General features: G+C 50.3%; 1 protein-coding gene across 1 annotated transcript in view; it reads left to right on the top strand.

Moving 5' to 3' along the window:
• Positions 1-22,484, top strand: part of RIMBP2 (RIMS binding protein 2) — an 81,231-nt gene that overhangs the window by 45,501 nt on the left and 13,246 nt on the right. Inside the window, 11 exon segments of the mRNA XM_030959240.1 lie at positions 1,877-1,927; positions 4,748-4,952; positions 9,901-10,052; positions 11,536-11,612; positions 12,513-12,622; positions 13,674-14,471; positions 16,977-17,128; positions 17,789-17,848; positions 17,850-18,251; positions 20,007-20,153; positions 21,915-22,073. Of these exon segments, the coding sequence (XP_030815100.1) occupies positions 1,877-1,927; positions 4,748-4,952; positions 9,901-10,052; positions 11,536-11,612; positions 12,513-12,622; positions 13,674-14,471; positions 16,977-17,128; positions 17,789-17,848; positions 17,850-18,251; positions 20,007-20,153; positions 21,915-22,073 (2,313 nt within the window).

Here is a 22,484-nt window from a genome sequence, read left to right as displayed (position 1 = left end):
CTGTGGGTTTGGGTTTGTGGGTTTGTGGTTTTGGTCTGTGGATTTGGGTCTGTAGTTTCAGTCTGTGGATTTTGGTTCCTGGATCTGGCTCCCTGGTTTGATCTGTGGGTTTGTGTTCCTGGATCTGGGTCTGTGGCTTGATCTGTGGGTTTGTGTTCCTGGATTTGGGTCCCTGGTTTGATCTGTGGGTTTGTGTTCCTGGATTTGGGTCTGTGGTTTGATCTGTGGGTTTGTGTTCCTGGATCTGGGTCTGTGGCTTGATCTGTGGGTTTGTGTTCCTGGATCTGGGTCTGTGGCTTGATCTGTGGGTTTGTGTTCCTGGATCTGGGTCTGTGGTTTGATCTGTGGGTTTGTGTTCCTGGATCTGGGTCTGTGGTTTGATCTGTGGGTTTGTGTTCCTGGATCTGGGTCCCTGGTTTGATCTGTGGGTTTGTGTTCCTGGATCTGGCTCTGTGGTTTGATCTGTGGGTTTGTGTTCCTGGATCTGGGTCTGTGGCTTGATCTGTGGGTTTGTGTTTCTGGATCTGGCTCCCTGGTTTTGGTGGTGACTCCATGGCCTGACCCAGGTGCCCCTGAAGGATGGGCAGCCCTGATCCTCAGTTAAACAGAGCTGTGTCCCTGTCCATGCTGGGCTGTGGCACATGGAATCAGACAGTCTGTGGGGTTTGTCCTCCACTGAACAGGAGGGTTTGTGGCTTTTCCCTGGTGAGGAATGTGCAGAATGAATGCTACTGTGGTTAACAAAGTCTGTGCTTATCTTGGGCCAGCTTCAATGAAGGAGACAGGGGAAACTCAAATAGAAATAAAATTAAGATAACCCAAAGTTACTGAGTGCTGTTTGTTTGGTTTTCAGGTTTAGACTTTTCCCAACCAAAATTTGATAACTGAACAAAATACCCTTTTCTGCCGTTATTTATTCCTCTTTTTGTCTTTGACTCAGTTGATTGGACCTGAAGTGTTGCTCTCCTCTTTAAACACCCTGTCCCACGGTTGCCTTTTTTTGTGAGCTCTTAACTTCGCTGATAAATCCTGTTGCTTCATTGAAAGAATGAGTTTAACTTTTGTGCCGCTCTCTCCCAGCTGCTCTGGGAGGGTTGAGCCCTGCGGTGTGCACAGCAATCTGCATTTCAGCTGGACTTGGGGGGCTCAGAGAGGCCTGGCGTGGATGTGGCAGTGTGGGGAGTGTGTGGTGCTGCTCCAGCTCAGCATCCCTGACACCCAGCCTCCCAAAATAACCATCCCTGCCAGCCTGGGAGTGGATGTGGCAGTGTGGGGAGTGTGGAGCTGCTCCAGCACTGCAGATCCCCCTGCCCTGACACCCAGCCCCCCAAAATAACCATCCCTGCCAGCCTGGGAGTGCCCAGGAGAGCGTGTGGTGCTGATCCAGCTCAGCATCCCTGACACCCAGCCCCAAAATAATCATCCCTACCAGCCTGGGGTGGATGTGGCAGCATGGGGAGTGTGTGGTGCTGCTCCAGCACTGCAGATCCCCCTGCCCTGAGAGCCAGCCCCCCAAAATAACCATCCCTGCCAGCCTGGGAGTGGATGTGGCAGTGTGGAGAGTGTGGAGCTGCTCCAGGCCAGCATCCCTGAGAACCAGGCCCCCAAATAAGCATCCCTGCCAGGCTGGGAGTGCTCAGGAGCCCATGTGCTGCTGCTCCAGCTCAGCAGATCCCCCTGCCCTGACACGCAGCCCCAGCTCAGCATCCCTGCCAGGCTGGGAGTGCCCAGCGGGGCTGGCACAGCCGCCCTGCCGCTGGGAGCGGGCTCAGGGCGCTGCTGGTGTGCTCACAGCAGGCTCTGTGTGCCCTGACTCACTGCTTCTCCTTCTTCCTCCTTGCCCTCTCTTTTCCGCTTTCCTCTCCCACAAACCCAGGCTCAGGTTGAAGCCAAGAAGGAACATGAAGGAGCAGTTCAGTTGCTAGAGGTAAGATCCCCTGGGCTCCCCTGGCTTGTTCAGCTCCCTTCTGAGCAGGGTAGTTTACAGAATCATCACTTGTGAGCATTTCAAGGAATGTGCAGGCAAAGAGGGTTTTTTTCTCTCTTCTGATATAATTGCATCCTTATAATTATAAGATTTATAATTCAGTTAGGAGGGCATTAAGCTGAGCTGTTGGAAGTGATGTGTGTTTCTCTTTTGGTACCATTTTTTGTGAAATACTGTTAAAGGGAGTGATTAATGATGAGAATTTTGATTTATTAGGCTGGAAATACAGCAGCAAATATCAATCAGTTACCTAGGGTTCCTAATTAAATACTGTCTAATGAACATAAAGCAACGTGTCAAAGAAGCAGAAACTGTAAACCTAATGAAAGAATTGAGATACTTCAGAAACCTTCAAAGGGTGAGGTGGAAAGAGAGCACTTCATTTTCTGCCTGAGGAAGAGGCATGCAATGGTTCCAAGTGTTAATGTCCATATCCTAAAGAACGTGCAAAATATGATAGATAATAGCACGTGCATTGGCAATATTCCATTTAGAGATTTGCTGTTATCTCAAGGCCATTTCCAGTCCTTTTACCTTCCCACAGTATTTCTGGATGTACTTGCTGGCTGTGCCTCAGTGAAAAGTGGGCTTTTCCTGCTGCATTGATCAACTTTTAAAAAATAAATTAAAGCAGTGGTTTGTTATTATCTATACAAGTTAATATTCGCACAGGGTGTGTTTTACTCATAGGCTTTCATTAGCATCATTTAGATTAAGTTTGTTTTGGCTTCCAGACTGTAAGCTGAAGTTTTTATTTAATGCCTGCTGCAAAGTGTTTGACACAGGAAAACAGAAACAAGACAAGCAGATTATTTAACCCCCCAAGCTGAGCACAATTCTGATTTAGCTGATTTGTCTGCAACCTCTGATTCGCATAACCCCAACGAGATTTCCAAAGCTTTTGCTTTTTATAGCCACCAGCACGTTGTTTGTTAGCATTTTATCTTGTGTGCCTGTTGCAGTTTCAGATGGTTTTGTTTCGTGTGCAGTGTCAGATCAGCAGTGCTGTTTGTGTCGGTGCATGTTTTTACACGTGTAGCTCTTCTGAGAGACTGCTTTGAAATGTAAAAAAATTACCCAGAACTGTTTTTATTTCTTTGTTTATTTCACATCTCTTTGTTCACTGTGTCTTGTTTGGGATTTATTGCTTTGCCCTTCACCCAGAGCACCCTGGACAGCATGCAGGTATTTTAGGGCGCCAGTTCTCCTTTCCCTGTCCTGAACCCTGCACTTCTCCCCTGGAATGGGACCAGAGCCCTGCCTGACCTTGCATGGATGTGTGCTGGAACCGCTGCTATGCCAGCATGCTGTGCATTACTGCCTAGCACCAAATCATCCCCAGCAGGATCCTTTTTGTGCAAGGAATGAGCCTGGGCATGGTGTGACCGGGGCCCCATCCTGGTTTGCAGCCGGCCCCTCACCAGCATGCCCAGCAGGAGTGGCTTGGTGCTTTCCTCAAGGCTGTAACCTTGTGGGTTTTGTCTGAATGCAGACTGTTCTTTGCCTTTTGGGTTTTGTCTGAATGCAGACTGTTCTTTGCCTTTTGGGTTTTGTCTGAATGCAGACTGTTCTTTGCTAATGAAGGGACTGTTTTGTGTGAAATTTGCACCCGAGGCTGATGTGAATTCAGATTGTTTCAGATTGTTCCTTGCTAATGCAGGGACAGTTTCAGGTGCTATTTGCTCCTGAGGCTGATGTGAATTCAGACTGTTCTTTGCTCAAAACCACAGCAAAAAAATGAAAGACAAAAACCCCAAGCATTTCATGTTTGTGCAAAACTCCCACAATGTCTGACCCTTGCTGTTCTTGGTTTCATATTCAGTCAGATGGACACCCTGAGATTTCTTTTGCAGAAATAAATTAATTTGTGTGTTATGAATGCAAGGAAATTATATCTTTAAAATTGACTCTAAATTTAGAAAAAGTATTTGTTAGAAGAGGAACAAACAGTGCCACCTTGTATAGTAGAACATTTGGATTTTTGGGTTCTTCTGGGTGCTGTCAGCATTTTCCTTCAGCTAGGAGCTCTTTATAGGTGCTGTGTAATACAGGTTGTTTTCCTGATATATAAAATGTACAGGTTTTTTACACGAACAGAGAATGTTTTTTCCTGTAGAAAGCCAAAGCTCTTAGTTCAGCTGAAGGAGTTTAATTGCCATCCAGACTTGCTTTGTTGGTACAGCTGCTGAGCTAAGCAGCAGAGGGGTTTAATGCAGGAGGGTGATGTTTGCTCACCACAGAGCACCAGCCTGGCATGGGTACATGATCACAGCCTCATGTGGCTGTGTGTGAGTGTGCAGGTCTGATAAAGGGGCTCCCTGCTGCAGTGTCTCCACTGCTCTTGCTGTCTTTGAGTCAGACATGGAGACCCCCCAGAGCTGCCCATGCCCTTGGTCCTGCCTGCAGCCAGGGAGGGACCCCAGAGCTGGGGGGCTGTGTGTGCCAAATCCCCATCCTGGGGGGCTGTGTGTCCCGAATCCTCATCCTGGGGGGCTGTGTGTCCCAAATCCCCATCCCAAATCCCCAGAATGAGGGGCTGTGTGTCCTGAATCCCCATCCTGGGGGGCTGTGTGTCCCAAATCCCCATCCCCAATCCCCATCCTGGGGGGCTGTGTGTCCTGAATCCCCATCCTGGGGGCTGTGTGTCCCAAATCCCCATCCCCAGTCCCCACCCTGGGGGGCTGTGTGTCCCCAGTCCTGCCTCTCCCCGGCCCCGGGCCTGTCCTGCCCGGCCCGTCTGAGCAGTGCCCGCTGTCCCAGGCCAAGGTGCGGGAGCTGGAGCAGAAATGCCGGACGCAGAGCGAGCAGTTTAAGCTGCTGTCGCGGGAGCTGGAGCGGTTCCGGCAGCAGGCGGGCACCATCGAGCTCCTGGGCACCTCCTCCTCCTCCTCGCTGGCCCCCCCGGGGCCCCCCGGGAAATCCCTGGCACAGCTGATGAACGGCATCGCCACCTCCATCGGCAAAGGTAAGAGCAGGGCTGGGGCACCTGGGACGGACAGACAGCCCTGGGATGGACAGATAGCCCTGGGGCAGACAGACAGACAGAGCACCCCTGAGACGGACAGACAGCCCTGGGATGGACAGATAGCCCTGGGGCAGACAGACAGACAGAGCACCCCTGGGATGGACAGACAGAGCCCTGGGACGGACAGACAGCCCTGGGACGGACAGACAGAGCACCCCTGGGACGGACAGACAGCCCTGGGACGGACAGACAGAGCCCTGGGACGGACAGACAGAGCACCCCTGGGATGGACAGACAGAGCCCTGGGATGGACAGACAGAGCACCCCTGGGACAGACAGACACAGCCCTGGGACAGACAGACAGAGCACCCCTGGGATGGACAGACAGAGCCCTGGGATGGACAGACACAGCCCTGGGATGGACAGACAGAGCCCTGGGATGGACAGACAGACAGACAGACAGAGCCCTGGGATGGACAGACACAGCCCTGGGATGGACACACAGAGCACCCCTGGGACGGACAGACAGACAAAGCACAGAGCCCTACTTTATTCCTGTAGCTCTGCCCAGCCTCTGTTCCAGCTCAGCCTCTCCAGACTTCACTGCAAACAAAATTCTCTCTAATTGTTGTTGAGTGTAGCGAAGGGAGACCTGTTCAGAGTTGAATTTGCCTGTTCTCCGTGTAAAAACGCCCCTGTCTGCATGGCCAGGCTTTGCTGGGAGCCCTTCCCTGTCCCCGGCACAGGAGCAGCTCTGCTCTCCTGCTGAATGAGGAGAAAAAAATTGTATCTGTATTGATGTTCTTACACTTGCAGTCCCCAGCACAGCCAACAGCGAGTGTTTACCCAGGAGCTGTGCTGAACTTTCACCAGGACATCTCCTGTTGCCAGAGGCAACGGCTCCAGGTGCAGAGCTTTGTAAACCATCCATTATTCATAGGAGGAGGACAAAGACCAGGCAGGAGTTACCTGAGGACAGCTAAAAACAAATTCCATGTCAATCACACGTTATATTGTGTTATTCCATGTGAATCACAAGTTTAATTGTGTGGTACTCCATGTGAATCAATCACACATTGGATTGTGTGTTATTCCAGGTCAGTCACAGGTTAAATTGTGTGTTATTCCATGTGAATCACACATTATATTGTGTGCTATTCCATGTCAATCACAGGTTAAATTGTGTGCTATTCCATGTCAATCACAGGTTAAATTGTGTGTTATTCCATGTGAATCACACATTATATTGTGTGCTATTCCATGTCAATCACAGGTTAAATTGTGTGCTATTCCATGTAAATCACAGGTTAAATTGTGTGCTATTCCATGTCAATCACAGGTTAAATTGTGTGTTATTCCATGTCAATCACGGGTTTAATTGTGTGTTATTCCATGTGAATCACACAACAATTAATTTAAAAGGAAAGGTAATTAGGTGTTGAGCTGTCCTTCAGGCAGAAGTGGAAGTCCAGCCTGCATCACTGAGATTGATTTAATGAAAAATGGAAATCAGCTGAACATCTTTTAGGTGCTCAGTCAAACTCTCCAAGCTAATTTATTCTTATTCTTATGCTAATGGAAAACCTTTTTAAAACCTTCCAAAGGTGCCAAACTGAGCTCTCCCAGTAACCCTTGAGTAAAACCACAGCAAGCACAGCCAGGTCTGCACCCAGGGCGTTCCAGGGCCTTCCTCCCTGAGCCTTCTCTCCAAACCCATTGATTTTTGTGGGATTTGGAATCCAGGGCCTGCAGCTCTTGTGTCTGACCATCAGAACTGCCTGGACACCACTGATGCTCCCTGTGAATGCACTTTACTGATGGCAATAAAGCCACATTACAGCCAGGGGCAGGATTTCTGATTGCTGAAATCAGCCCTTCCTCAGGATTGATGGCAGAGTACAGCAAGTTCTCCAAACCAGAAGTGAAATTATTTTTATTATGTGTGGGGAAGAAAGAACACGAGAGGGAACACAGGGAGAGCTTTAAAGCAAAGCAAATGATGGAAATGAGATCAGTTTATGACCAGCTGCTTTGCCTTAATTGGTGATGTCTGAATGTATCAGGAAATGAAATAAACCCAGCCAGGATGGATTAGAGCATAAAAAGTTCACTTTAAACCTACAGTAATGTCACAATCAGATATAGAAGCCTTAAGATTTATTATTCATCAGTTAAGAGGCTCATTTAAATGGTCTTTCTAGACAATTTAGGTAGTCCATATGGAATCTGCAACTGCAATAAATAAAATGGAGAGTGTAACTGTAATGTAAGCATAGACAGATTTCATTCTCCTGAAACATTTAAATTCGATCTGGTGCTCTTCCTTTTTCTTTGATAGGGTGTTCTTCAGACTCCCTTAACAAACAGTTGTCAGTCAGGAAAATAAAGGCCATTTTAGGCACATATAGATATGAAAAGACTTCATGGACAAAATTTGTGGGGCTTTATAGGGTTCTTCTCTAGTATTTAAAGGGCACAGAGATCTGCTCTTCCCTCCTGCTGCTGGATGTTCAGTGTCTCTGCTGGGCAGGGAGGGGTCTGTGTGCAGTTATTCCTTGGGAATCCCACATTGCATTGTGTGTTATTCCATGTGAATCAATTCCAGCATTGCATTGTGTGTTATTCCATGTGAATCACAGGTTATGTGTTAGTCCAGGCCAGTCACAAGTTAAATTGTGTGCTATTCCATGTCAATCACAGGTTAAATTGTGTGTTATTCCATGTCAATCACAGGTTGAATTGTGTGCTATTCCATGTGAATCGCAGGTTGAATTGTGTGTTATTCCATGTGAATCACAGGTTAAATTGTGTGTTATTCCATATGAATCACAGGTTAAATTGTGTGTTATTCCATGTGAATCAATCACACATTGGATTGTGTGCTATTCCATGTCAATCACAAGTTAAATTGTGTGCTATTCCATGTGAATCGCAGGTTGAATTGTGTGCTATTCCATGTCAATCACAGGTTAAATTGTGTGCTATTCCGTGTCAATCACAGGTTAAATTGTGTGTTATTCCATGTCAATCACAGGTTGAATTGTGTGTTATTCCATGTGAGGAGTGTGATCAGCATCACCCAGGCTGGATCACTTCCATTTCTCCTGCAAAGGAGCAGTGCTCAGGTTGTTCTCATGGCTTCAGCACCAATTATTGAGATCAAGCCTTTGTCAGTGATGGTGGCAGAGTAGAGCACGCTCTCCAAAGCACAAGTGCAATTACCTGGGGCCAGGGATGTGCCCTCGCAGCCCCCACACACCTTTCTGTCCTTAAAGGACTCAGGGTAAATGTTCTGTACCTTATTTCCCAGGTGAAAGAACCAGACCCACACCTTCCATCCCCCTGGTATTCCTGGGGTTCCTGATAACGTGTGTTCCTGTGCTGCTTGTTATCCTGTGTGGCTGCAGAGCGGGGGCTGCACGGCCCCAGAACCTTCCTAGACCCTTCCTAGAACCTTCCTCCACATTCTGTAGCCAGTGCCAGCAATTTGAAAAGAAGGCCTGGAGGGTGCAGGAGGTCTGAGACCAACCAGAGGCTTCCAGTGAGTGAATAATCACAGTTGGCCCAATTATTTATGGCTTGGCACTGGCAGGCTGAGATGGCAAACACATTAACAGCAAACAGAAGGAGCTAAATTGGCTAAAGGCTCCTGAACAGGGAGGACTTCCCTGTTGTAGACGTGAGGAAGGTTCCAAGAATAAAAAATGTGCCCTTTTCCAGCCTGGGGATTGCTCTAAGTGGGGCTGGTTGTAATTAATCTTTTGTGTGGTGAGTTGTATATTTCCCTGCTGTCAATGTGCTGAAGCTGGCCCGCTGTAAATTACAGTGATGCAGAGAAAATTAATCATATTGGGCTAATGAGCACAGCAGAAAACCCTCGGATGGTATTCTTGGGGCTTTTTCTCCTCTGCAGTGAGAACAGAGAGGTTCCTCTGATAATTCCTGGTGACCTGGACTGGGAATCTTGAAATTCAGTGAAAACGTTGCTGCCCAGATTTCTGGCAGAACAGGAGAGGAAATGCTGAACCTACACGTGCTCAGGGGCTGGGTAATTAGAGCACCGGCTCATTGTGTTAATGAGAGGCAGGATGCGCATGTGAGCTGGCAGCAGCAGCGCTGTGCCCGCTGCAGCTCCTGCTCAAATCCAGCTCCTGCTCGGGGACTAAGCCAGCCATCAAAGGGAAAACGGGCAAGTGGCTTTTACTCAGCTCTATTGGCCTCTCTGGCAGCCTGGAACAGACCACGTTGTTCCTTTGGCTTCTCTCCCCTCTGGTTTCCACCTGAGTCAGGAGGAGAGAAAAGAGTTCGGCTTCTTGTGAGCCTATTGCATGTGCAGTACAATCTCTATTTGCCTTTCCTCTTTTTGAAATATTCCAGAAGGATTTTAGGAGATGTTTCCTTCTGCGCAGTCTGAGTTTCCATGTTTTAGGAGCTGGAGGGATGGCCCTGGGATCAGATCGGTGTGGTTTGGTGCTGGTGTCAGGGAGGAGCTCCCAGGAAACCCCAGGCAGTGCTGCTGGCACTCCCTGCCTGCCAAAAGCCAAACAACTTCATTGCAAAATGAACATCCTGCCGGCTGCACCCTTGGCATTCCAGTCTCTCTTTTAGGAGAGAAATGCATGGCTTGCTTCTGATTTCCAGGTTATGACAGAGTGCCCAGAGAAGCAGAGGCTGCAGCAGCAGCAGTGCTGGGTGTGTTACACAGCATCCCTCAGCCTCCCCAGGCGCACCAAGGTGGATTATTTCACCGGGGAAACTTCACCTCTGGGCTCTTTGGATGGAGGTGCCTCCGCTTTGTGTGTGATTTTGTTCCATGCTGTTGGTTCCAGCAGCGTACCAAAGTCTGTGCAGTGTGCCCAGCACAGCCTGGGTGCTTTCTGCCCAGAGGGGACAGTGAGCCGCTGCTGTGCTGGGCACCCGCTGACCCTGTGTGCTGTGTCCCTGCCAGGCCATGAGAGCCCCTCTGGAAGTCGCTGTGTGATCTCAGAGTTCATCAGGCCCCTGCAGATCTCTGGGGACAAGCCAGAGCAGCTGTCTGTCAAACCCACCTTCCTGCCCAAGTCACGATCTGGCACCCCAAGATGCAGATTTGATTCAGACGTGAGTCCTTTTGAATTTTTGTGTAGTGGGAATTCCGTGGGCATATCTGAGGATTATCCAGGGGAAATATTTGTGTATATTTGTGTAACAGCATTATTGAAAAATGGAAACATTCACTGCTTTTTGAAGAGGCCACAGAAAAAGCAGCTTAGCAAGGAGACTTAGGGAAGCAGAACTAACAGCAAGGAACAGGAGAAGCAAACGTCAAATTTAATTCCCCTTTTCTATTATTTTTGAGTTATCTCTGGCTGAGAATGCCAAGCCCTCTTTTGCAGAGCTGAACGTTTTGTGCCTTCTGGAGTGTAATTATGTGATCCACTCTCACATTATGCAAGCACACAGAAATTAAGCTCCATTCCCCTTTAGAGATACCCAGACCCGAGGGAGGGCGTGTGAAGAAAATCTAAAAAATGAGACATAATGCTGGGGAGTCTGCAATCAATCAGTCAATCAATAAATCAGCGATACTCTGCAATGGCCCTGGTTGTTCCTGTTAAAAAGCCTTCTGGAATGGCCACTCCTGGCTGTGTGCTCAGTGAGGATCCCATGTGAAGGTACCAGGGGGAAATCCTGGCAGATTTTCCTGGATCCCCCCGTGCTGCATGGGCTCCTGGTGCTGGAGCTGCCTGCTGGGCTAAACCACCCTCAGGAGACAACTCAGAGGGAAATTCTCTGCGCTGGGAATTTTCCTGGAGAGCTCCTGGCAGGGACCAGCTCACACCTGGGAGCTGCAGCTCAGTGTTCTCTCTGGCTGGGTTGTAAAATTTTGCTCTGTTTTTGGACAGTTTATTTCATTTGATCCCATCGTTAACACAGTATTTCTGCCTTAATTAAAGCTCTCTCAAGCTCAGGCAAAAAATTGGTAATTTTGTCAGAAATGGCTCCCAGCAAACTGTACAGTAAGTGGAGGGAAGTTCATCCCTCACTTTAGAACCTCTGCTAGCTGAAAGCACAGCTGAAATTATTGTTTTACCAGTGAGAGACCTCGTGCAGAGCTGAAACAGGCAGAGTCTGTGTTGATTCAACACCACAATTAAATCTCCAGGCTTTGTGGACCACATTTGTAATAGAATAAATGTGTGGCTGTGCAGGATTGGATTCAATGGGGTGTGAAATTCTGAAGAAAATATGTTCTTTCCTTCAGTTAGTGGAAAGGGTGGTGTTCAAGAGATGCTGATGCTGTGGGTTGGGTTGGGTTGGGTTGGATTGGGTTGGCCAGGGGTATATTTTGTGTGATATTCATGGTTTCCAGGTGTTTGGAGGTTGACACTTGCACCAGTTCTAAACTCAGCATTTGTTTTAAGTACTCAGTCACTGGATTCTGCCCTTCTAAGTAAAATTAGCCAGTTGTGCTCCATGTTAGAATTTAACTTTTTTCCTTGATATTGTGTGTTCACTGATTGATAGCACCTGCCAGGAAAACTGTTCATTCTTCTTTTTTTAGTAACCACATTGTCTTTTTTCTCCTCCCCCCTCCCCACAGATGGATAATGATCAGAATTCCAATACCTCAAAGCAGAGATATTCTGGGAAAGTCCATCTTTGCATTGCCCGTTACAGGTAAAGCCCCATCTCCTGACAGACACCACGCTCAGCTGTAACATTCAGCAGCAGCTTTGGCTCCCCTCATTCATGCAATACACTGAATTATTGCATGGAAAGGGTGCTCTGGAGAGCCTGTGCAGTTTTCACTGCCTGCAGAGCCTGTCCCAGCTTTGGCTCCCCTTCATTCATACACTGAATTACTGCATGGAATTATTACCTGCAGAGCAGAGCCTGTCCCTGTGCCCCAGCTGGCAGAGGGAGCTAAGCTCTCCCGCCCCCCTGCATCCCTCCAGTGTCTAAATCACATTAAATAAATGGGCACCTCCTGCTCTAGACAGGAGTCTCAATCTCTTCTTTTCAATCACTTCTTCAGGCAAGAGGAGATTTGAAGTCCATCACTGCTTTGCACATTAAAATTTCAGGCATGAAGGACTGTCATGATAAAAATTTCAGTGGCTAAGAGTTTCTTTCAGGATGGATATAGATTTAAGTACTTCACAAGTACTTTTTGTCTCTCAGTAGCTTCTCTTAGATGTAGCTCAGTGGTTTTGTCTTCTTTTACCTTGCCTCTGTAGAAGTTTAATGAACTTGTGTGAAAAGAACAGAAAATTGGATACAGTGACTGGAAAAGACCTCCACAACTGAGTTTGCTTTAATTCGCTCTAGAAATTTCAATTCACTCTAGAAAATAAAGATAATTGTGGCCAGTGTTTTCCAAGAGCCCTAAGTGAGAAGTGTCTAAGTGCATCCTGCAGGAAGGGACGTGGGTTTAGGGACAGAGGCACCTCCCAGGCACAGACTGCCCCAGACCCACTGAGGAGGAGCCTCAGGAGGGATGCAAAGGCTCTGCCTGGGGGAGCAGCCCTCGGGGGAGCTGCAGCCCTGAGCTGAGCAGCTCTGTGTCTGTCCCCACAGCTACAACCCCTTCGATGGACCCAACGAGAACCCCGAGGCCGAGCTGCCTCTCACGGCAGGAAAGTACCTCTACGTGTACGGGGACATGGACGAGGATGGCTTCTATGAAGGTACTTCTTACTGAGCCCCTGAATTCCTGCTAATTCATGCAGATTGAAATCAGCTCCTCTGTCAAGCACGCTCCAAATTCGCTCCTTCCTCTGCTCCGAAACCGGTTGCTAAATTTGGCTTTATCGTCGTGGTGTTAATTAAAAGAGTTTCTGCACCAGCAAAGCCGCTCCTTGCAGGCAGAGCTAATTATAAAATATTTCATAGTGTCAGCTTTTCCTACTGGCAAGACTGAAGTTGACAAAAAAGCTTACTGGCAGTTCTGGTATTTCCCTTAATAAGCCTTTCTGCTCCCAAGCTGGGGATGTTGTTTATGCACTGTCACTCATCCCCTGCCCCTTATCCTGGCCACTCCCAAGGCACTGCCATGGACGAGCTGTTCTCCTGTCGGAACTCAGGACATCCCTCTGTCTGTCCTGGATTGCCAGGACCCTGCCAGGGGGCTCAGAGACCCTGGCACGGAGCCCAAGACCCCTGTGGTTTTCATTATGGATGATGGAGCAAATTACCAACCTTATATGAAGAATTACAAGCCACGACAGTTTAAGTAGAATGATAGTGAATTTATCATGGGGTGAAAAAATAGATTTTGGGGTTTTTAGAATGGGGGTTCAGGAGGCAAGATGGAGGGATCTGGGCGTGTCCAGCCTTTCTCCTTCTTCTTCTTCTTCTTGGCCTCCATCCTCTGGGTGATGCTGGCACTCTGGGTTTGGTTTAGAGTAGAAGCTCACTGTCTAACACAGGTGATAGGTGTTGGGAAGTTATGGTAAATATTGCACACGTAGTTTTCAATATAAGAAGATAACATGACCCCGGGGCAGGCAGAGTGCCTCTGACTGTCTCGCTGAGAGGACCTCGGCTGGACAGGAGAAAGGATTTTATAGATAAGAAACAATAAACAACCTTGACACTGAGAAATTAAGGGCTCTGACTCCTTCTTCATGTGCCGGGCTGGGAAAAGAGACTTTCTAACACATCTCGGGGTCATGCTGAGCAGCAGAGACCCCGAGATTCTCCTTCAGAGTTTCTAATGGCGTTGCTCTTTCTCTCCAGGAGAGCTTCTGGACGGGCAGAGAGGACTGGTGCCCTCGAACTTTGTGGATTTTGTGCAGGACAGCGAGGCGCGGCTGTCGAGCGTGGAGGAGCAGAACGCGCTGAACCGCGCGGGGGCTGCGCTGGAGGCAGAGCTGGAACTCAGCCCCCCCGGGCTCCTGGAGCCCAGCAGCGGGCTCAGCAACGGCGCGGGCACCCTGGACGTCAACATCGACGAGATCGGAGAAGACATTGTGCCTTACCCCCGGAGAATCACCCTCATCAAGCAGCTGGCCAAGAGCGTCATCGTGGGCTGGGAGCCGCCGCTGGTGCCGCCCGGCTGGGGCACCGTCAGCAGCTACAACGTGCTGGTGGACAAGGAGGTCAGGATGAACATCGCCCTGGGCAGCAGGACCAAAGCCCTGATAGAAAAGCTCAACACCTCCACGTGCACCTACAGGATATCCATCCAGAGCATCACCAGCAAGGGCAGCTCCGACGAGCTGCAGTGCACCTTGCTGGTGGGCAAGGACGTCATCGTGGCCCCCTCCAACCTCCGCGTGGACAACATCACCCAGATCTCTGCGGAGCTCTCCTGGCTCCCCACAAACAGCAACTACAGTCACGTCATCTTCCTCAACGAGGAGGAGTTTGACATTGTCAAGGCTGCTAGCTACAAGTACCATTTTTTTAATTTGAAGCCCAATATGGCCTACAAGGTGAAGGTCATGGCAAAGCCCCACCAGATGCCCTGGCAGCTTCCCTTGGAGCAACGAGAGAAAAAGGAAGCCTTTGTGGAATTTTCTACGTTGCCAGCAGGTTTGATATTTTCCTCCCTGCCCCAAAATTCTTCAGTTGAAATTCTCTGAAAATACTAGATAAAATACTTTACCTACACAGCATTTAGGGGATGTAAGTGCATTTTGGTTGTGAAGGTGTAATCAACCTCATTGTACAATTTGAATTTGTAAAGCCAACAGATTCGTTGTGTTTTGGAAAGTCTGAGGTCTTTTCCCACCTGGCTTTTGCATTAGGAGTGTTGGTAAGTGTTGTCAGTCATTTGCCATTATTCAGGAACATTGAAGCAGTGTTGAAAACTAGAGCAGAAATAAAGCAGTGAATTTGGAGGATAATCTCATAATTTTGTGGGTGTGTGGCAGCACCTGAAAAAATCTGAGTACCTTTCCTTATAGATTCACCTACCCAAGGTCATCTAACCATGGCCAAGTATGAGACCCCCTCAGATATTCAGTATTTCAGACCCTGGGTGCCTCTGGAGGGACACTCAGGCACAAGTGGCCCCTGGCAGGTGAAGCATCAGCAGCCCCCTGAGCTGGGTTTGCTCAGTCCCTGCAGAGTGTGACCCAGCCAGGGGCAGGAATTCATCCATCCTGCTCCCTCCCTGGCCTGGGTGAGGAGAGGAGAGGGCAGCAGGGCTGTTGGGCAGGGGGAGTGAAGCTCTGTGCCTGCTGTTTGGGTGCCAGCGCAGTTCCAGGGGGGATTTCCTCTGCTCACACACTGCTCTTCAGCCTGCGGTCACTCAGGGGTGGTGGCAGTGCAGGGAGGAGAGGACATTTCACACCTGGGATTGTCCTGGGGTCGCTCAGTGGCAGTGGTGGCAGTGCAGGGAGGAGAGGACATTTCACACCTGGGATTGTCCTGGGGTCGCTCAGTGGCAGTGGTGGCAGTGCAGGGAGGAGAGGACATTTACCCCTGGGATGTGGGAGGCACTGCCTGGGTGCTGGCCTGAATTTATTTCAACGTTGCTCTTTAGGAAAGGCCTTAGTGAGGTTTTTCCAGGCCAAGCACTTCCCATGCTGTGCCTCCCTCTAGCTGCGAAGCCTGCTGAGCAGCGCAGAGCTGCTCTCTGCTCAGAGCTGAGGCGCAGTGAAGCTCCCAGAACCTTCCCCACTGCTTCATTCCACTGGGAGCACTTCTAGAGAAACGGGCCAGCTTTCCACGGCTGTGTAGAGAAAACAAAACAGCAGCTGGTGAACTCGTTAGGGGCTGATGGCTGATTGCAGAGTCACTGGAGCAGAGGAAAAGATGAATTCGGGGTCAGTGATGGGAGTTGCCATCACAGAGTGTCATGCAATTGAACTCATCTGGATTCATCAAGGCAATGGAATTGCTCACATAAAAATACAAGTGTTTCTCTCTTGGGCACTCAGATCTAAAAATAGAAATAAGCACAGGATTGGGACCAATGTGGCTGCTGCAGTTTTTGGAGCTAATTTATGTAAAAACCCCCATGAGGAGCAAAGTGTAGCAGAATTCCAGAACAAACATTTATGTTGATGACCAAGGCCATCGAAAATCACCAGGAATCATTTCCCATGTAATGATGGGAGGAAATAGGAGCCACGCTGAGCCTGGGGCACTGCAGTTTATTAAACCTATCTCTGCACAGCCTGGGAAGGTCGAGACAGACACCCTGGGGATTGTTTGCTTGTGGGAGGATGGAAGGAAGGTGACTTCTCCTGCAGATTAATGTCATTGCCATGGCAAGATGCTGGGTTAGATCCGATGCATTCTTCCTTGCAAGCTGAGCAGCCTTGCTGAATTGGGAGTGCTGGCTGGCAGTAAAACAGGATGGCCAGGAAAGCTGAAACTCAGCCCTGAACCAAAATCTCTCTTGGCCAAGAATAGCATTAGGTCAATTTGCATACTCTCAACTTGCAAGATAAAAATACTTTATAGATGCAGGGATGGTATGAGCAAGGCCTTCCTTGTGCCTGTACTGTCCTGAACATGACCATGGTTTCATTTCCACGTCCACTAGAGATGAAATTCAGTGGCAGCAAAGCAGTGAAATGCACCGGCAGTTCGCCAGGGGCCTGGTGTGATATTTGCACCTGTATCAAGCACATTTGAAGTATTTGCAGCCTTTTTGGTGGATGAACAGATCTGGTTGTGTTTGGTTGGCTGGGAGAAGCAATCTCAGCTGCTGGGCTCTGTGTTCTGCCCTGCAGAGTGGCTGCAGCCCAGCCCAGCCCTGCTGCAGCAGCAGCAGCCTCTGCTCAGGGCCGGCTGCTTCAATTAACACAACAGGATGCTTGAAAAATTCATGAACTAATAATCTCTGTGATATTTTTACTTTGGCTTTCTGGCCAAAGTAGAGCTATTTACAGCAGGGTCCTGCCTGTTAATTAAGGAGGTATTTGGTGTGCTGTCACACTGGCACACACTAAATGCCTTCAGAGGTTCTGGGTGTGTTTTTGGCTCAGTGCAGAGGCAGGGCTGAGCCCAGCTGTCCTGTACCCAGCTGTGGAGCGTGCCTGAGCCCTGCCCTGAGCTCCATCTGAGCCGTGCCCTCTCTCGCAGGTCCTCCAGCCCCGCCTCAGGAGGTGTGTGTGCGGGCAGGGAGCGCCCCGGGCACGCTGCAGGTGTGCTGGAAGCCCCCAGCTCTGTCAGCCACGGGCACGTCCCACGGTGCCAGCGTCACAGGCTACGGGGTCTATGCCAAAGGGCAGCGGGTGAGTCCCTGTCACTCTGTCACTGTGTCACTGTGTCACCCCTGTCACCCCTGTCACCCCTGTCACCCCTGTCACCTCTGTCACCTCTGCTGGCATCCTGCTGCCAGGGACGTGGGGTGTTTCCTGGGTCCCCCATGTAGGGAGGAATGATGAGTCTGACTCCATGTTCTCAAGGCTAATTTATTGTTTCATGATCTATGTTATATTAAAGAATGCTATAAAAAGTATAAGCTGCACTATATAAAACTATAAAGTATAAAGTCTAAACTATACTACAGGATAGAGAAAGGATGCAGACAGAAGGCTGGAAGATACTAATGAAAAACTCATGACTCTCCAGAGTCTGACACAGCCTGACCATCACTGGTCGTTAACTCAAAACAATTCACATGAAACTAATGAACAATCACCCGTTGGATAAACAATCTCCAGCCACATTCCACAGCAGCAAAACACAGGAGAAGCAAACATGATGGCACTGACATGTAACCCCGCTCTGGGGGCTCACGGGTGTCTGTGCTCACAGGTGTCTGTGTGTCTGTCCCCAGGTGTGTGAGGTGGCCCTGCCAGCCGCGGAGGGCGCAGTGCTGACATGTAACAGGGTGCTCAGAGGTGTCTGTCTGTCCCAGCTGGTTGCTCACAGTGTCTGTCTGTCCCCAGGTGTGCGAGGTGGCCCTGCCAGCCGCGGAGGGCACGGCGCTGGAGCTGCTGCGGCTGCGTCGCCCTGGACGCCCGCGAGCTCACCGTGCGGACGCTCTCCGCGCAGGGCGAGTCCCTGGACTCTGCCCCTGCTGCCATTCCCCCTGAGCTCCTGGTGCCTCCGCCCCCCCACCCCAGGACTGCTCCCAAACCCAAGCCATTAGCAAGTGCCGGAGCCCCAGAAACCAAAGAAGAACACTTCGGGCCGCATTTCAAACGGGATGAGTCCTGGGAGCAGACTCGCTCGGTGTCCCCCGTGCACGGACACATGCTGGAGCCACCCGCCTTCCACGGCCCCCTCCAGGGCAGGAGATCTCCATCCCCCAACAGAATCCTGCCCCAGCCTCAGGGCGCTCCGGTCCCCAACACCGTCGCAAAAGCCATGGCGAGAGAAGCTGCACAGAGGGTGGCAGAGAGCAACAGGGTAAAGGCAAACTCCTGCTGGGCTGGGCCGGGCTGGGCTGGGCTCCGTGGCACCTGCACTGGGGCTTTTCTGGGCTGGGCTGGGCTCTGTGGCACTTGCCACCAAAGATTGCTCATCATGTGCTTCAGGGGGTGGGTGATCATTGCTCAGCTCTGAAGATCCACAGCTTGAGAAGCAGAGTGCTGGAATTCTGGGCTGGCAGAGCCCTCCTTTGTCTGCTGTCGTGGATCCACAGGGAATTTTACACATTTTCCCTTCTCAGGGCTCCCTTTTCACTCAGGTTTGCAGCTGCTTTTCCCTCCAGCTGCTCCTGGAGCTGCCAGCAGTGTCCCTGCCCAAGGACACCCCTGCTTTGGGACCACCTTGCCCCAAGGCTGTGCACTGGCTCAGGTCTTTGCCAGTTGATTTAAATCCCACGTGTGGGGCTCCTGGGTCAGTGCAGCTGGTGTGGATGCACCCTGACAGCGTGCTGTGGGTGTTCCACACAAACATGCAATATTGAAATACTCCCAGTGCCCTGGGCAGTTACTTTCTCATCACACGCTGCTCACAACTGTCTGTTACTTCTTGCAAGTGTCTCTTACTCCATAGATTTTCTTGGTGCTTCATCTGGCAGTCATCAGTTATGTCTGGTTTTCAGTCTCCCATTGTATCTCCAAAATAGCTCCATTAATTTGGACAGTTCACGCATGCTTTAGCAGCCCCAGCTGATTGGCTGTTCCTGTTTTGGGATGCATTTGGTCCAGTGGGTAAATCGAGCCAGCTTTTGAGAACCTGAATAATTCTGGATCAATGATAATAGGTCTGATAAATACATATGTATGCATCTGTATGTATCTCCCTTTTGTTTATAAATAAGACTGGAATGGAATAGAGGGAGAAAAGACAATTGGTTTCTTTGGCCCTATGAGGTGAAAGTTCATTTAAGAACCACACAGGGAAAGAGAACAGAAATTCTTTTTCTGGTTTGGAAAATTGCTGACACAGCATGTGCTCTGAACCATGTTTGGTTACATTAGTTTAAGTGATGCCTGAAATGATTTATTCAGGAATCTGGACAGAAGTTTACAGACAAATTGATTCCAAATTAAATCAAATCCTGGCAGTCCCCGGTGGTACAAGTTGTTCACTCGTGGTAAGTGCTGCAGAAGGAGCTGTGAGCCCGCCCTGCCTGCTGCTGGCTGATGGGCTCTGTCACCAGAGGCTCCTGGAGCACAGCACGAGCCACAGCCTCATCCCGGGGCTTTTTTGTACTGGGGCCACAGATGCTGTTGTGGTTTGAGCATCCACTGCCTCTGCCAGGGAAAGGAGCATCTTTGCTGGCAGCCTCTGAGTGCAATACCGGAATTTTGGGGAGTGGAACAGGGAGGAGAGCTGGCAGCTCAGCTGATAAACTCACAGAGTCAGGTAATTGCCAAAGAGTGAGGGTAATAAAACAGGCAAATACCTAGTGAAAACTCCTCAAGGGTTCCAGCCAGGGGGAACTGACAGCGCTTTAAACTGTGAGAGCTTTTAAATGCTGTGTGCTTGAGTCTTTATATTGGTCTTTGTGTCTCTGGCGCAGGGCAGTGTCCCTCACTGCTCTTGGCTCTGTTAGGTGGAGAGGAGGAGTGTTTATATTGGTATTTGTGGGCGCAGGCAGTGTCCCTCACAGCTCCCTGTTGTCCCCCAGATGGAGAGGAGGAGTGTTTGTATGTGTATCTGTGTCGCTGGCAGTGTCCCCGGTGTCCCCAGTGTCCCTCTGTTGTCCCCCAGATGGAGAGGAGGAGCGTTTTCAGCGAGAGGAGCAGCGCAGCCCCGTACTCGGACGAGGAGGAGGAGGATGGCTACGACTCCCCCAGGGTGAAGCGGAGGGGAGCCTCGGTGGACGAGTTCCTGAAGGAGTCAGAGCTTGGGAGGCAGGTGAGGAGCTGGCCTGGCTGTGCCAGGGGCTCAGCAGGAGCAGAGGGATTCCTGGAGGGCAGCTCGGGCAGGGCACTCCCAGGGCTGGGCTGGGCTGGGGACACAGGCTGGGACACAGTGACACAGGAGGTGACACAGGTGGTGACACAGGTGACACAGTGACACAGGTGACACAGTGACACAGGAGGTACAGTGACACAGGAGGTGACACAGGTGGTGACACAGTGACACAGGTGACACAGTGACACAGGAGGTGACACAGGTGGTGACACAGGTGGTGACACAGGTGACACAGTGACACAGGTGACACAGTGACACAGGAGGTGACACAGGCTGGGACACAGTGACACAGGAGGTGACACAGGTGGTGACACAGGTGACACAGGTGACACAGTGACACAGGTGGTGACACAGGTGGTGACACAGGTGACACAGGTGACACAGTGACACAGTGACACAGGCTGGGACACAGTGACACAGGAGGTGACACAGTGACACAGGAGGTGACACAGGTGGTGACACAGTGACACAGGTGACACAGGTGACACAGTGACACAGGTGGTGACACAGTGACACAGGTGGTGACACAGGTGGTGACACAGTGACACAGGCTGTGACACAGTGACACAGGTGGTGACACAGGTGACACAGTGACACAGGTGGTGACACAGGTGGTGACACAGTGACACAGGTGACACAGTGACACAGGAGGTGACACAGGCTGGGACACAGTGACACAGGAGGTGACACAGGTGGTGACACAGGTGACACAGTGACACAGGTGACACAGTGACACAGGTGGTGACACAGGTGGTGACACAGGTGGTGACACAGTGACACAGGTGACACAGTGACACAGGTGGTGAAACAGGTGACACAGTGACACAGGTGACACAGTGACACAGTGACACAGTGACACAGGCTGTGACACAGTGACACAGGTGACACAGGTGGTGACACAGGTGGTGACACAGGTGGTGACACAGTGACACAGGTGACACAGGTGACACAGTGACACAGGTGGTGACACAGGTGAGGCCGAGCCGTGGGCAGGGATGCTCCTGTTCCTTGTGTTTCGCACAACTGCCCGGCTTTTAGTCTGATCCCACTGAAAACAACTATTAGATAATTTATTACATTCATTTCAAGAGAGATGTAAATTCTAGAAAAGAGATGGGTTTTTTATGTGTTGGCATAGTTTAAAAAGCTGTAGCCAAGGACCTGGCCTCCTGTGTTGAGGGTCCACAATGGTGGCAATATGCTGCAAGAATTAAATGCTGACCACTTTGAAATTATAATGTGATGTAACAAACAGCTGCAAAGAACAGATGATATGTGAATTATCCTCAGGCTTTTACAGTTTGATCAGCAAGTCCATTGATGCATGAAGGACCTCTTTAATAAGGGGAATTTAATCAAGACTAAAACTGGATTTGGTGCTGTGAATGGAGAGGTCCTTTATTGCATCACCTGGGATTGAGGCTGGATTTCTAGAATTAGGATGATAAATGGGCAAAACAGAATTTCCATGGGATGTCTCCAGCAGAGCAAAACAGAATGGGCAAAACAGAATTTGCACAGAATTTCCACAGGGATTGAGACTGGGTTTCTTGAATTACAATCATAAATGGGCAGACAGAATTTCCAAGGGATGTGTCCAGCAGAGCCGAGCCCGCCCGGGCTGTGGCTGCGGCGGCTCCTCGGGGCTGCTGGGGCTCAGCAGGATTAGCAGCTTCAGCAGAGCTTTCTGTGCCCTCCCAGGCTCACTACTGCCTGGGGGACGAGTACCACACGGAGAGCAGCCGCGGCTCGGACCTGTCGGACATCCTGGAGGAGGATGAGGAGGAGCTCTACTCCGAGATGCAGCTGGAGGAGGGCGGGCGGCGGCGCCTGAGCCTGGGCTCGCACGGCGCGCTCAAGGTGAGCCTGGGCACCCCTGAGAGCTCCTGCAGCCACCCCGGAGCCTGGGCACCCCTGAGAGCTCCTGCAGCCACCCCCAGTGAGCCTGGGCACCCCTGAGAGCTCCTGCAGCCACCCCGGAGCCTGGGCACCCCTGAGAGCTCCTGCAGCCACCCCCAGTGAGCCTGGGTACCCCTGAGAGCTCCTGCAGCCACCCCGGAGCCTGGGCACCCCTGGGTGCAGCCCTGGGGATCCTGCAGCTGCCCCAGAGGCTGCAGACACCAAAGCTCACTCTGTGCTGGAGGGTAGAGCTGGGCTGCTTTAATGCATTTATTACCTTAGGTGTTTTTCATTATTTGATAGATAAACTTTTAACTGACAGACTGTTTTCCTGTATGTGATCGTTGCCCTTGCAATTTCTGTTCTGCATCT

This window comes from Camarhynchus parvulus, chromosome 15 (assembly GCF_901933205.1).
Source record: "Camarhynchus parvulus chromosome 15, STF_HiC, whole genome shotgun sequence".
Classification (NCBI taxonomy): domain Eukaryota; kingdom Metazoa; phylum Chordata; class Aves; order Passeriformes; family Thraupidae; genus Camarhynchus; species Camarhynchus parvulus.
This window is presented reverse-complemented; position numbering and strand designations above follow the sequence as displayed.